The sequence below is a fragment of the Olea europaea genome, unplaced genomic scaffold (assembly GCF_002742605.1).
Source record: "Olea europaea var. sylvestris unplaced genomic scaffold, O_europaea_v1 scaffold759, whole genome shotgun sequence".
NCBI classification, from domain to species: Eukaryota; Viridiplantae; Streptophyta; class Magnoliopsida; order Lamiales; family Oleaceae; genus Olea; species Olea europaea.
This window is the reverse complement of record NW_019266002.1, coordinates 326,860-341,869: the sequence shown is the minus strand read 5'-3', so window position 1 is coordinate 341,869 and position 15,010 is coordinate 326,860. Positions and strand designations below refer to the sequence as shown.

General features: G+C 30.4%; 1 protein-coding gene across 1 annotated transcript; it reads right to left on the bottom strand.

Annotated features, from left to right (window-relative positions):
- Positions 1-13,237: 13,237 nt before the first annotated feature.
- On the bottom strand, positions 13,238-14,594 carry LOC111391130 (L-gulonolactone oxidase 3-like). The gene is made up of 2 exons (XM_023016277.1): positions 13,694-14,594; positions 13,238-13,270 (listed from the first exon to the last, which is right to left on the bottom strand). The coding sequence occupies exons 1-2, from the start codon at positions 14,354-14,356 to the stop codon at positions 13,238-13,240; spliced, it is 696 nt and encodes a 231-aa protein (XP_022872045.1). The 5' UTR covers positions 14,357-14,594.
- Between the last annotated feature and the right edge of the window lie 416 nt (positions 14,595-15,010).

Genomic DNA, 15,010 nt, shown 5'->3' with positions numbered 1-15,010 from the left:
GGAACAAATATATATACACACACTTATATGTATGTATGTATATACGTACATATGTATACATACATACGTACATGTATGTATACATATGTGCGTATACACACACACACACACACATACATGTAGACATATGTATATATACATATGTGTTTATTACATATGTATACATGTATATGTGTGTGTGTATACACATACACACACACATATATGTATGTATGTATATACGCATATCTGTATACATATATTATGTATACATATGTGTGTTGGTTCTTTCTACTTCATATTGAACTCAGTCATATCTTTACATAAATATTAATTGTATCTTGTGTCATTACTAAATCTAATTAATTTTGTGATTTATAGTTTCGCTGATTGCATGGAAACATTCTTTTTCAACAAACATTAATGAAAATTGTTAAATTATTTTGTATTAATTAAACAATAATTCCACTCGAGGCCTAGCCATTGATGACTACATAAAATTCTTCCATTAATAGGTAATTACATTAGTTTGATGCTTTCAATGTGATCTATATGGACTTTCAATAATATCATACTAGGTAACGATATCATTTCTTTTCTGAGAGGGAAATCAAAATGGTTATAGTTGTCATTGTTCATGCTCCTTATTATCACTAGATTTGTATTGGCACTAATATTTTAAGAAAATACTAAAAATCAATTTTAATGAACGCAAATGGTCTAACACCGTAATTAAAATTAATTTATATCTCTTTATTAAATATTTTTTTTTATTTAAACAGACGCATGAAATTTCATTCGAACGCGTAGGCAATCATGCCCTACATAGATACTCTGGCCCAAATATATTTTAAACAAGGCTTACAAGCCAGCCCATATGGGCATCGTCCACCACTATTTCGAACAATTGACATAAATAGCATTAAATCTTAGCCAAGGCGAAATGTAGCACTTCATTTTTTTTTTATTTTTTTTTTTGAATGTAAAAACTCTCCCCATGTTCTTTTCAACGCAATCGAATGTATAAAGAAACAAAAATTCTGTCATTAAGAAGCAAGAGGCTTGCTGCAAGATGTGAAATATCGGTAAATTCATTTAATACAAATACAATAGAAGGATTTGAGTTACTATGGTAATAAAGTTTGACTTCTAACATTGTAAACTTTGCATTACATCGTAACTCAAGATCTCATTAAAAAATAAAACCCAACAAAACACAATTCACATATACTAAAGGAAACAGAGTAATCTATAATGATTCGGTAATAGAGATCTACATCCATTTTGAAGCTCAATTGGTGGGAACTTAAACAAACCCTAAAACTCATTGTATCCAATGCTACAAAATTAATGTAGGACTTCCTTTACCCAGTTCGGAAAACTAAAAACACCTTAGTAATCTTTCAACTAGATCATTCTAAATCATAAAAAGCCCCAAAATTTTAGCACCAATTGGTGCCTAAACAATTAGAAGAAGATGAAATTTAAACAATTGAGTATTTTCAGAAAATGTCCGAGCATGAATACCAAGAAAAAACTCTAGAAGATAGAGAGTAGTTATTCTAAAAAAAATACTACTATTTATCTTCATTAGAGATGATTATCTGTCATTGTGGTAGGTGATGTGCTATGAAATAATATCGTCAGTTAAATATATGAATATGAAACTTAGGTCATGTTTGATAGGCTTATATTTTCCATCGAAAATGGAGAATAAATTCCATTTTCCGTCTTTTATGTGTTTGATGGCACAAATTTGACATGAAATTCCTTTCCCATCTTTTGTTGCCACATAAGCAAATTCCACCAAATTGTGGAATTTCAATTCTCACCAAAATGGTGGGAATTGAAATTCCACATTTTGACGTATTTTTTTTATTTTTTATTTTGCAATTGAAACAAATTTTAAGAATTATTGTAAAAAATTTCATCTCTTTAATTGGCAATTTCCATGTAAAATAAAGTCAAACTAACACCAAAAGATAGATAATTTTCTTTATTTTTTTATTTTTACTATTATTTTTTATTTTTGTTTTTGTTTACAATGAAAACAAATTTCATTCCCAATACCAGTAAAATCTAACGCTTTAATTGACAATTTTCATATAAACAAAGTCAAATGAACCTCAAAAGACACTTTTATTTCAATATTTTCCACGTGAAAAATTATACCAATTAAACACAATAATTTACAATTCCTAGAAAAATAATTTCTAAGCAATTCAATTTCCTGGAATTCATTTTCAATTCAATTCAATTCAATTCCATCTTTGCAATCAAACGGACCCTTACTTTATTGATCTTATTATGTATGGTATATATCATTACTCTATTTTCAAACGGTTTAATGCTTTCAATACGGCCTTTGGCATCATCTATTCACATGCACAAATGGAAGATGCTACAAGTACCAAATGATTTACCTAATGGTTTACCGACTTGACAAGTGGCGGCCTCCTATTGGAGGGGCGGCTGTCCCCACAACCACCCCTCCAATAGGGGGCCGTCACTTGTCAATTCGGTAAACTATTAGGTAAACTATTTGGTACAAATAGATTAATCCTGCACAAATCAAAGAAGACAAGATGTAAATGCCCTTTAACTTGCCCTATTATTGGAGTTATTACAAGGTTGCGAGTTGTTTTATCAGAACGATGTAATAATCCTTAAAAGGGATATTTGTATTAGCCAATTCACCGATACGAATGAAACTTTAAAATGTGTTAAGCTCAAACAGTAAATGATAAATGAAAAAACAATCTGTGTTGAGAACACTTAAAACTTGTGGCTATTGGTCAAGTAAACAAAAAGGCAGATTATAAAGCAAAAGCTTGGCAAGAGGGTATCCAAACGATCCACCTAAATAGAAACTACAAAAAATGTTCGGTCAAACATGAAGTTTTGGATCCTACTCAAACTCAACTCCAGATTGGTTCTATTGGTATATATTCTAGTTCGCTTAGCAACTGGATCTACACAAATGAGGCAATGCGAAAGGCAATTCATGTTCACAGTTAGTGGTGAATGAGCTTAGCAAGTGTATAACTCACACTTAAGAGTGTCAACGAGTCGAGCAAGCTTGTGAGCCAAAAATCAAGGCTCAGGCTCAGCTCAAGCTTTTTGAAGATGGTTTTTTTTTGGCCTAGCCCGGCATAAAAATGAGGTCGACCGGAGCTTTCGACTCGATTTTTTTTCCTCCCAAGGCAATTGGCTCGTTGCCTAAAGCAGCTCCTATTTATTTATTTTTTTATTTATTTTTTTATTTTTTGGAGCTGGCCTGCGGGCTAGCTAGGGCTTGGCCTTTTGCGGGCCGATTCACAAGCGACACGAGCCCATGAGTCGATATGTCATCCCTACTTACATTAAACCAAGTACACACAACAAAATCTCCAACTTAGATACATTCTAATTATTAGAAATACTCGTTGATGCAATTGCTTTATACCATAAAAAATAAAAAATAAATCGCTAATAAATGATTTAATTAACTATGGTGATATTACATCTTTTATTTGGGGTACAAAAGAAAAAATTATATAATTATTATTGCTCACTATCTATATAAATTGTGGGTAATACATAAAAAGAATTTCATTTTTAAATTAATTGAATTCCTTATTTTGTTGCTAATACTTTTAATGATTTAATGGTATTGTTAAATATGTTATAAAATGAAAGTTTATTAAGGTTTAGAGGTAAATGATAATTACACCCCTGCAGTTCTAGAAATTATTAATTTTGTATCCCTGATTCTACCCTATAAATACAGGGCTTTGGTTCTTAGTAAAATACACACAAAGTCTGTTAACTTCTCTATATTCTCTTTTCTTTTCTTCACTTTTATAACATCTTATCAGCATGATAGCTTAATTTTTCAAAGTTTAGTGAAGGTAATAATTTCTATAGGCATGAATATTTATCACGTGTATCAAAATTAATTTGGTAGCATGTGAAATATTTCAATATACATATGCATCATAACGAGATTGCTTCTTCTTCTCTACTTTTCATCAACGTACATATTAATTCTAATTCATGTTTGTATGTATAATCTGAACACATATTAATTTGCTTTTTTTTTTTTTATACACGATCATTTTTTTTCACATATTATTCAATATTAATTCTGTCTTTTGAATCTGTTACATATTAGTTCTATCTTTAATTTCTATTTATGTGAAATTCACATGCATATTTAATATATTTCGCATGTTGTTAAAAGATTTAGCCAAATTTGTTTAACTTCTATGTACTGAGATTTTTTTCTTAATGCATGTTTGGTAATTAATTTCTCTATATAAATTCACATCATGTCTATATGGTAATTAAATATTTTTAAATATTGTTCTATGAACTTCAAATTAAGAATTTATCATCTTGTTGTTTCAAAAGTAGCACAACATTATAATTAATATTCTAGAAGAATATTAATTGTATATCTATCTATTATAAATAGTTCGTTATTATTCCTGAAATAGTACAACATTATTAATTTCTAGAAGAAAATTACTTGCTTATAAACATAATGATATTACAAGTTGAATATTCCAAAAAAATATTGACTTAATGATCCTGAAGAAGTATAATTTAAATTATAGTTATTTTAAACGAATATAATGTTGATGTTATCAAAGAAACGCAACACACGTTATATAAATATTCAAAAAGAATATTTCATTGTTATTCATATAGGGCATAAATTTTATTATTTAACTAAAAATGTAGAATGAATCGTTAATGTCACTATTCTAGAAGAATATTATATTTATACTCTTGAATATTATATGAATTATTGTATTCCTAAAGAAAACACATTTTATATATAAAAATAATAATATTATTAAAAAAATTATATTGGTGTTTCTGAAGAAATACAATGTTATTAATATTTTTAAAAAGAATATTAATTGCTCCAAAAGAATATGATATTATAATTTCAATGTTCATGAAGAATATTGATCGATTACATGTAAAATCACAAATTAAATTACTCTATTTATTTATGTGTCCATTTTTCTGCATACGTAATTAGATATTGATGTTTTGATCATATTTTATTACTCTTAAAGAACATAATGATATAAGATCTAACATAAAATTATATTTTTACTCCTGAAGAGTAAATTCTTACATAATTATTACTGTAAACAATAATATGTTATTGCTCTTGAAGAGCATGACATTACAATTTTCCATATTTCAGAAGAATATTAATCTGTTGTTCTTGAAGAAGTAATAATAAATTATAATTTGATAGCAAAATAGCACATTATAGTTTTTATTAATATTCTAGTTAGATCTTACTTGCTCTCGAAAAGTATAACTACATATAATCTAACGTAAATTATATTTTTACACTCCAAGAGTAAATTATTGTATAATTTATTATAATAATATTTGATTGCTCCCAAAGAACTTGAATTATAATTTTTTATATTCCAAAAGAATATTGACATATTGCTTTTGAATGAGCAATAATAATTAAAAAAATATAACGTGCTTTTAAAGCAGCACATGTTTTAAAAATTATATTATTTTGAATTCATGTTTATCCCTGAATGAAAACATATAACTAATATCGTTAGAACATTGATTAGTTTGACTACTTGAATGATATATGATTATATAATACTTAATCATATTATTTGAGATTAAATAATTGAATTATATATTATATTGAATCAGAAATTTAATTTGATTTTATTATTTGGTATGACCAGTTGGACCATTACTGGATCAATCATAATGCGAAATTGAAATTTTTTAATGGATATTAAATGAAGAATGAGACAATTTTTCAATCCAATGAATTCATATATATTATTTGTTCTTTTTATCGACAATTGATCATTAAACATCGTTAGCTAAAATAAGAATTGAATTCCCTACATTTCTGAAAATTAATTAGGATAATATATGGGGCCCAGTCGCCCACCATGTTAACCATTTGAATATTATTTGTATCTAATAGATTTGATACAAATATTAGAAGATTGCATAGTATTCGCAACCTGAAATTTTGTGAAATTATTGCCAAGTTATGAGTATAATTTTTAGATTATATAATCAAGACTGTGTCTTGTTAATGCTAGTGGGCATAAATTTCAACATTTTAATAAGTGTTAGCTGAGATGTCGATAAATGGTTTAACACTATTGTTTGCTAAATGCCTCCAAATAATTTAATTGAGAATAAAGTATTTCCCATTTTTATTTAGGAAATTCTATTACGCATCATGCCAAAATCACAGTTCTCCCTATTATAATCAACTTATGATCAGATCCTAATTTTTTCATCTAATTATTTTTTATGGTGTAATATGTTTAAAAATTGAACACCACAATACACTGAAATAGAAAATAAAGAATACTGAAAATAAATACATAGTTTGAACTATTATTTCAAATGGACGATATTTTATAACGTTGAAAAAATAATTGTCAATTTGATTGGACAATTCTCTCAGCATTAGGGAAGGAATTAAGAAGTTGAAAATAATGTATAAATGTATCATCATCTAAATCATCGCTAAATATCATTCGAATAAGAAGTTTGAAAGATAATTTATTTAGATGCATTTATTGATCAAGGAGATCAACAATATCTCGCACACCAATTTTTAATACTCCAATATGAATTGATATTTTAGGGGACAATTTGTTAACATTATATTTGATATATCTATGGCACGCCTAAAGCGTGATGATATTCGATTCTAATACAAAAATCTTGAAATGAAAATGGAGTAATTAGTAAAGATTGTTTCAGTAAGGAGGCATATACTCTTAATGAGTATTTAAATATAACAAATTATAAAATTATATAGGAGGTTCAGTACCTGATATGTTGAAAATTGAGATATCTAAATAAGTTATGTCACTATGGAAAAAGAAATAAAATTGAACAAGAAAAGAAAAGGTTGTCGACAATAATTTTGTACATGATATACAGTATCATATGTGAATCGCGAGGAATCGAAATAAATGCGTCCAAATATATTGATTGAAATAATGTTTCGCCAAATAAAAGACGAAACAATCTTAAATTGAATTTACTAGATAAACACGAAATTTTTGAACCTGTAGTTCGAAAATCTAAAAGTATATATTTATATGAAAAGGAAATGAGAAAAATGAAGTCGTATTGTGTAATGTACGACTCTCAACATAGTGAATTTTGCAAAGATCGTCATGGATGAAATCACGATTCTGTGTCATATTAGCTTGACGATACATGAAATTTGAAATACGTGATAATCAAACAATCTGGCATGATTATTAATGTTATTATTGAAAGATTTAATATGCCTGAAGTATAACTCAAATGATACATATTCGAGAACCATGTTCTCAGATCATTATATTGATTAAAATAATCTGGACGCATGTTGTATAATCACCTTAGCAAATATTTGTTGAATGAATGCTATAAAAATGACCATGTTCGCCTATATATTTTCATAAAGAAAATAAATATTGAATTTGCAATTATGATTGATGATTTAAATTTAATTGGAACTTCTGAAAAGCTCAAAAAGCTGCTGGTTATTTAAAAAATGAATTTGAGATGCAAGATCTAGGAAAAATCAATTTTTTTCTTAGGTTGCAAATTGAACATTTCCAAGAAAAATTATTTGTTCACCAATCTATGTATACATAAAAACTTTTAAAACGTTTTTATATGGATAATGCACATCCATTGGCATCACCTAGGTTGTTCGATCACTTGATGTGAAAAATGATCCATTTCGTCCACTTGAAGATAGAGAAAATGTTCTTGTTCCTGAAGTATCATATCTTAGTGCAATTAAAGCATTAACTTATCTTGCAAATTGCACTCGATCTGACACAGCATTTTCTGTAAATCTCCTTGCAACATATAGCTCTACACCAACTCAAAGATATTGGAATGGTGTTAAACATATTTTTCGTTACCTAAATGGTACTACTAATTTGGGATTATTTTATTCTCAAAAGTCGAGATCTGTTTTAGTGAGATATGAAGATGCAAGTTATCTATCTGACCCCATAAAACTAAATCACAAATAGGTTATGTGTTTACACGTGGAGGAACGCTTATATCATGGAGATCTGTAAAGCAATTATTGACAGCAACCTCTTCAAATCATTTTGAAATTATTGCAATCCATGAAGCAGACCGAGAATGTGCATGGTTGAGAAACATGGCTCATTATATCCAAGCATCATGCGGATTAATCTCAACAAAGGATAGTCCAGCAGTTTTGTATGAGACAATGCAGCCTGTATTGCACAACTCAAAGCAGACTATATCAAAGATGACAGGACGAAGCACATTTCTCCAAAATTCTTTCACACACGAATTTCAAAAGAATAGCGATATTGATATCCAACAAATTCGCTCAAGTGACAATGTGGTTGATTTATTCATAAAAGCACTGCCAACATCTACATTCAAAAAATTAGTTCATGAGATTAGAATGCGTCGACTCGACCTGACATGGCCTTTTCTGTAAATCTCCTTGCAAAATATAGCTCTATACCAACTCAAAGATATTGGAGTGCTGTTAAACATATTTTTCGTTACCTGAATGGTACTATTGATTTGGGATTATTTCGTTCTCAAAAGTCAGGATCTACTTTAGTGAGATATGACGATGCAATTTATCTATCTGACCCCATAAAAATAAATCACAAATAGGTTATGTGTTTACACGTGAAGGAACGGCTATATCATGGAAATCTGCAAAGCAATTCTTGACAACAACATCTTCAAATCATTTTGAAATTATTACAATTCATGAAGCAGGCCGAGAATGTGCATGATTGAGAAACATGACCTATCATATCCAAACATCATGCGGATTAATCTCAAACAAAGGATAGTCCAACAATTTTGTATGAGACAATGCAGTTTGTATTGCACAACTCAGAGGAAGCTATATCAAAGGTGACAGGACGAAGCACATTTCTCCAAAATTCTTTCATACACACGAACTTCAAAAGAATGCGCGACATCGATATCCAACAAATTTGCTCAAGTGATAATATAGCCGATTTATTCATAAAAGCACTGCCAACATCTATATTAAAAAATTAACTCATGAGATTGGAATGCGTCGGTTCAAAGGTCTTTAGTGATCAACATTAGGGAGAGTAACTGTACTATTTTTCCTTCGCTTAGGTTTTGTCCCACTGAGTTTTTCTAGCAAGATTTTAATGATGCAGCATTTATTTTTAGTACTCCAAAATAACTGTATTCTATTTCCTTCTTTTTAATTTTTTCCCATTAAATTTTTATCAAACAAGATTTTAACGAGGCAAATATTATGTAATGTATCATTTAAGGGGAAGTGTTGTAAAAGAAATATTTATTAGGGTTTAGAGGTGAATGACAATTACACCCTTGCAACCCTAGGAATTATTACACTTGTATCCTTGATTCTGCCCTATAAATACAAGGCTTTGGTCTTTAGTAAAATACACATAAATCTATTGACTTCTCTCTGTTCTCTTCTCCTTTCTTTACTTTTATGACAAAATAATATAATTTTGAGAAAAAAATTCGTAATTTTTCGTTTGATAATGCAACAGTTAAGATATGAGGAATTGATAAATTAGCTCGTATCTTTAATCCCGATTTTGATGGTATTCTTTTTCATATTCGTTGTTTTTATTATATTTTAATTCAATCGTGTAATATTTCCTAATAGAAAACAAGCATTTGATAAATATTGCAAAGAACGTGAAATGGAACCCAAAACCTTTATCTCTAATAGGCCATAAATGGAACTTAAACTACATTTTGCTAAAATCTTGTGAAGGCTGCAAATATCTTATTGTTGTTTATTAAAACACCAAGGCTGTGTTTGATATGAAAAATGGAAAATTTTTGCCATTTTCTACCTTTTGATGTGTTTGATTGTAAAATTTTTTCCATGGAAACCAATTTTCCTCCTCCCCAACACGTGAAATATTTTCCTCAAATTTGTGGAAAACCCAATTCCCACCTTTTTCCAACTTTTTTTTTTTTAAATTTTCAGCAATGGGACGAAATTCTATCTATAATTGTAAAAAATTGTATCCCTTTAATTGATAATTTTCATGGAAAATAAAACCAAATGAATACCGAAAGATCCAAAATTGCAACATTTTTCAGGTGAAAAATTATATCAATCAAACACATTTAATTAACAATTCCTAGTAAAACAAGTTCTTGACAATTCAATCCCCTGAAATTCGTTTTCTTTCCATTCAAATTCCATTCTTGTAAAAAAGGGACCTAACATGCACATGACCTAAAATTTTTTTTTTCCAGGAGCATGATTAAGAAATTTCATTTAAAAGTGAGAAAATTTGTGAATTTTCTTTCCTTTTTCTCCTCCTTTTTTTTTTTGTCGTAACTAATGCATTATTAGGCGTATACTATTCTACTAGTCCCCAAGTTCTTGCTCACTTTAAAATTTCTGAAAGTATAAAACATATCCCCATTTTGTGATAATAATGAGAAGATTTGTCTATGTTGTTTTTCATTAGATTATGTAATAGACATTTTAGAGGGAAGATTTTTTTTTGGGGAAAAATGCAGTTGAGGTTCCAAACCTTTCAAAAAGTTATAGACTTTTCCCTAACCTTTCATTTGTTGTAGCTGTCACCCCAAACATTTCAAGACGTTGCGGGTGAAGCCCCAATGGATGGATTCCATCTATATTTTCGTTAGTTGACCGAAAAATTGGACTTTGACAACATATTATTCAATTATAAAATGACAAAATGGTAACTTTATATTTTTCACATTAAAAAACTTAAATAAAAATCAACAGAAAAAAGAAGAAAACAAAATAAAAAGGAAAAAAAAATTTCTTCACTTTCACCCTCACCCTAACCCTAACCCTAACCCTAACCCTCATCCTCACCCTCACCCTCACCCCAACCCCAACCCCAACCCCTAACCCAAAATAAAAAATTCACCGTCACCGCCACCTTGCCCAAAATCGACCACACTGGCATGACCATCTTCATATATATATAGTGAGATCTGATAAAAGATGAAGAACCAACTAGTGACAAAAATGTATCTGCCTCTCTTTGACGGATGGATCAACTTTTTGTCTCAAGTTCTGGATGATGTTTGCCCACCCTCTTGCAAAGAGGCTTTAAGATTTCAATTACCAACTTTCTCACTTGGAATGACAGCCATTTTTCGCATCACCAAAACCTTAGAAAATTGAGGGACTTGCAAGCTCCAGTGATGCAATACCATCCTTCTTGTTATCGTGGGGCGAAAATCATTGTGTGTTGGAACTGGACTATTGCTAGAGGTGCTCGATGCCATTACTTCGAATGGGCTTCAATTTTTCTAACTACAAAACAAACAGTAGTACTATGTGTGAAGAAAGAAAGAAAAAAATCGAAACAGTTTGGGGTCTCTCGTTCGGGAAGCAAATTTGCCTTTGCCTCAGTTCTCACATTTTACTCTATTTATCAATTAGGCTCTTGAAGATGGCCATGCCAGTGGTTGTTGGGGGAGGGGGTGGTCGATCTTGGGCGAGGTGGCGGTGATGGTGGATTTCTGGCTTTGGATTAGGGGTTGGTGTGGGTGTGGGGGTGACGGTGAGGATGAGGGAGAAGATTTTTTTCCTTATTATTTTGTTTTCTTCTATTTTCTATTGATTTTTATTTAAGTTTTTTAATGTAAAAAATATAAAGTTACCATTTTGTCATTTTATAATTGAATAATATGAGGTCAAAGTCCAATTTTTCGATCAACTAATAGAAATATGGATGGAATCCATTCATTGGGGTTTCATCCGCAACGTCTTGAAAGGTTTGAGATGACGATTGCAACAAATGAAAGGTTAGGAAAAAGTTTACAACTTTTTGAAATGTTTGGAGCTTCAGCTACAATTTTCCCAAAATTTTTATATCTCGAAGCTCAGATGCATTAAGCTCCTGTTAAGTATAAATTAAAATCAAATTTTTAGTAAATTTTGATAAATTGATGAAAATATTAGATAAAAATTTGTGGATTCCATAGGTGTATAATTACAATTAATTGTATACTTTGACTTAACATTTTAATTTGATCTTAATCTATAAGAAATATGGGCTAAATTTAAAATCTTTAACTATGTATCGCAATATAGAGAGTAGCTTGTGTGAAATATATGGCATGAATGTCCAAATATATGGTAGGAATGTTCAACAACCGCCCATACCAATGCCTAGAGCTAATATGTCGTCACTAAAAGTCGACATCGATTTCGAAGATCTTGAGTTAGTATTACTAACAATGGTCAGTACTAATAAAATTAATACATATGCTCGTATTTATTTTAGAAAGTAAAGTCCCAAAATTTATATTCTGAATTTTGTTTATGTGGTCTATTTAAAAAACGAGCACCAGAGGCTCGACCAATTTTAGGTAATAAAAATTCGAGACATAAGTTATGTAAAAGTCCAAACATTTAGGACATTGAGTTTAAATGAATATAAGTGCGTTGCATATTTAATGAATAATTCGGTTGCCATAATACTTACGTGCATGGTATTTCATAAAAGCAATTCAAGTTCGAACCACTATGTAGATGTTTTCATAAAATATTTTTATAAAACATTAAAGTTAAAAAGGCTTCATTTTCTACATTAAGGCACAATTACGTCAATTAATTGGAGGGAATAAGTTTTTTGTTAATGAACATTCATGAGACAGGTTACAAGTCACATCAATCATTCATTTTCCTTCATTTTTTAATATATAGATATTATTGTTATTTTATTTATAAGAATTATTTTTGGGCTTAAAACTCTTTTAAATAAAGGCTCAATTTAACAATGTTTATTACTACATCAAATTTTCACTAAAAATATAGGTTACAAGAAGATGAATTTCACTTATTTACCCTATCCTCAAATTCAAATTTCACTTTTATTCCTCTCAATTTTATGTTAGTTATAAATTATTTACAAGAAGCATTACAACAAGTTTGATCATTCAAGGCAAATATTTCTCATTTCATATTAAGAATCAAGGTAGGTGGTGCTAAGTAAAAACCCTTTTTGTTCATGATATGTAAACATGTATACTTGTGATTGAAAATTTTGAAATTATGAACCGAGAGGTTTATGTATGGTCTTTCTTATTTCTATGATTCCAACGAATTTTTTAGAATTATGAATTTTTCGATATTCATCTACGTAAAATGTTTAATTCTTTTCTATTTCTTTGTATACATATGTATGTATTTATGATCAAAGGGTACACCAAGTGATATAAAATCCTACTGAGCTACTCGTTCCAAGGAAAATGTCACCTGGAATGCAGACCAAATTGTAAATACAAATCAAAGACACATCGATTTAACAAAACACTATGCCCGATTTGGTACACATTTTTTAAATTTCATTTTTTTTCAAACTCATTTTCAATCGCATATTGTGATAGTTACATACGAACCATTTTCATTACTTTTTAACCACGCAATCTTAAATAAATCATTCTTGTCGTTGATCAAGTTCGAGTTTTTCATATGAAAATTTAACTATTTTGTAGCCTCTTTGACTCAAATAATCACATTGTATTCCTTACTTGGATTTACGAGAAAACAACATAAATTTTAAATTTTGACTCAATTTACTCGGATCATGTCTCCATCTTAGATCAGGAGCAGATAGTTTCGTTTTACTTAGAAATCAAGATAGGATTATATGGACAAAAGGAAGTGTCAATTACTCACCTTAGAAATGACTCCAAGCATTCCCAAAGAGACTTTTGCAGCATTAAAAATTGGATCACGTGCCTGCAAATTGACAACTTTTGCATACCCTTCTGATTGATTTGCAGGAACAATCAATTTAAGCCCAATCACATGATCATGAACCGCTCCTCCCTTTCCCCACCACGAGCTGCCGTGTGAACCGGTGGATATCACCCCAGCAACACTAACACCCTCCCAATACGGAGATGCCACCAGACTCAACCCTGCCTTCTCCACCCTATCGATCACGTCCCGGAGGCCGACTCCAGCATCGGCCGTGACCGATAAACTGTCGATGTTGACGTCAATTGTCGAGTTGTACCTCTCAGTACTAATCAGGACAGCATTTTCCGTTGGACATGCCAATTTTGGGATAGTGTGGGAAGATTTCGTGACAACTTTGACCTTTTGATTGTTCTTGTTTGCATTGGCTACTTCGAGCCGGAGTTCTTCTTCTGTAGTTGGATAAACGACGGTTGGAGCCTTACAGTCTTTTCGATCGCCCCATACTCCATAGGCGTTGTAAAGAACGCAGCCGGTTTGGTTACACCGGACTGGGTTTTGTGGCGGCATGCCATGGTTGAGAGCTGCACCCCATATGATAAAAACTAGCCCTCTTAAGAGCCATCTTTGATTAGCCATCAAGAACTTTTTTGCATCCTAATCCTGTTTTCTATAGAGTCAGACGTGTTTGGTATGCCATATTGGATAATATAAAGATTCTTGCTTCCTTTTTTTCTCCTTTCTACCATATTAAAGATGCCATTTATATGTAAAGGTTAGTGCTTGAAAGGAAAGCCAAGAAAATATAATGGGTTTTCTTGAATTAGATACCAAGAAAAAGGCATTGCGTGTGTGAATGCTAGTTCTGAATTTAGGCTTCAGAACAGGATTTTTTTGAACGAATGTAAAATTAAAATATGGTCCTATGCATTATTGCAAAATTGGGGGAATAATCTCTTGGCATGATACGCACTCATTCAACTTGGATATATTTGTTACTCGATGCTAATAAAAAATGAACGCACTTGCATAAATCAAGCATTCAAGTCAAAGGCCACGACGTTAAGCAGTAAAGAATGCAATTCAAACTCTAAAAAAAAAAAAAAAAAAAAAAAAATTCCCAAATCAATAAATTTAAGATCGATGGCGTAAATCGATAAAATGAGAATATGTAAATGAAATTTTAGTGGGCCCCACCCTTTAATTAATGTGAGAGAACTGTCAACAGTACTGTACCTGTAGCATTCCTCATATTTTCACCTCATGAATATAAAATTTTGTTTTTCCGTATCT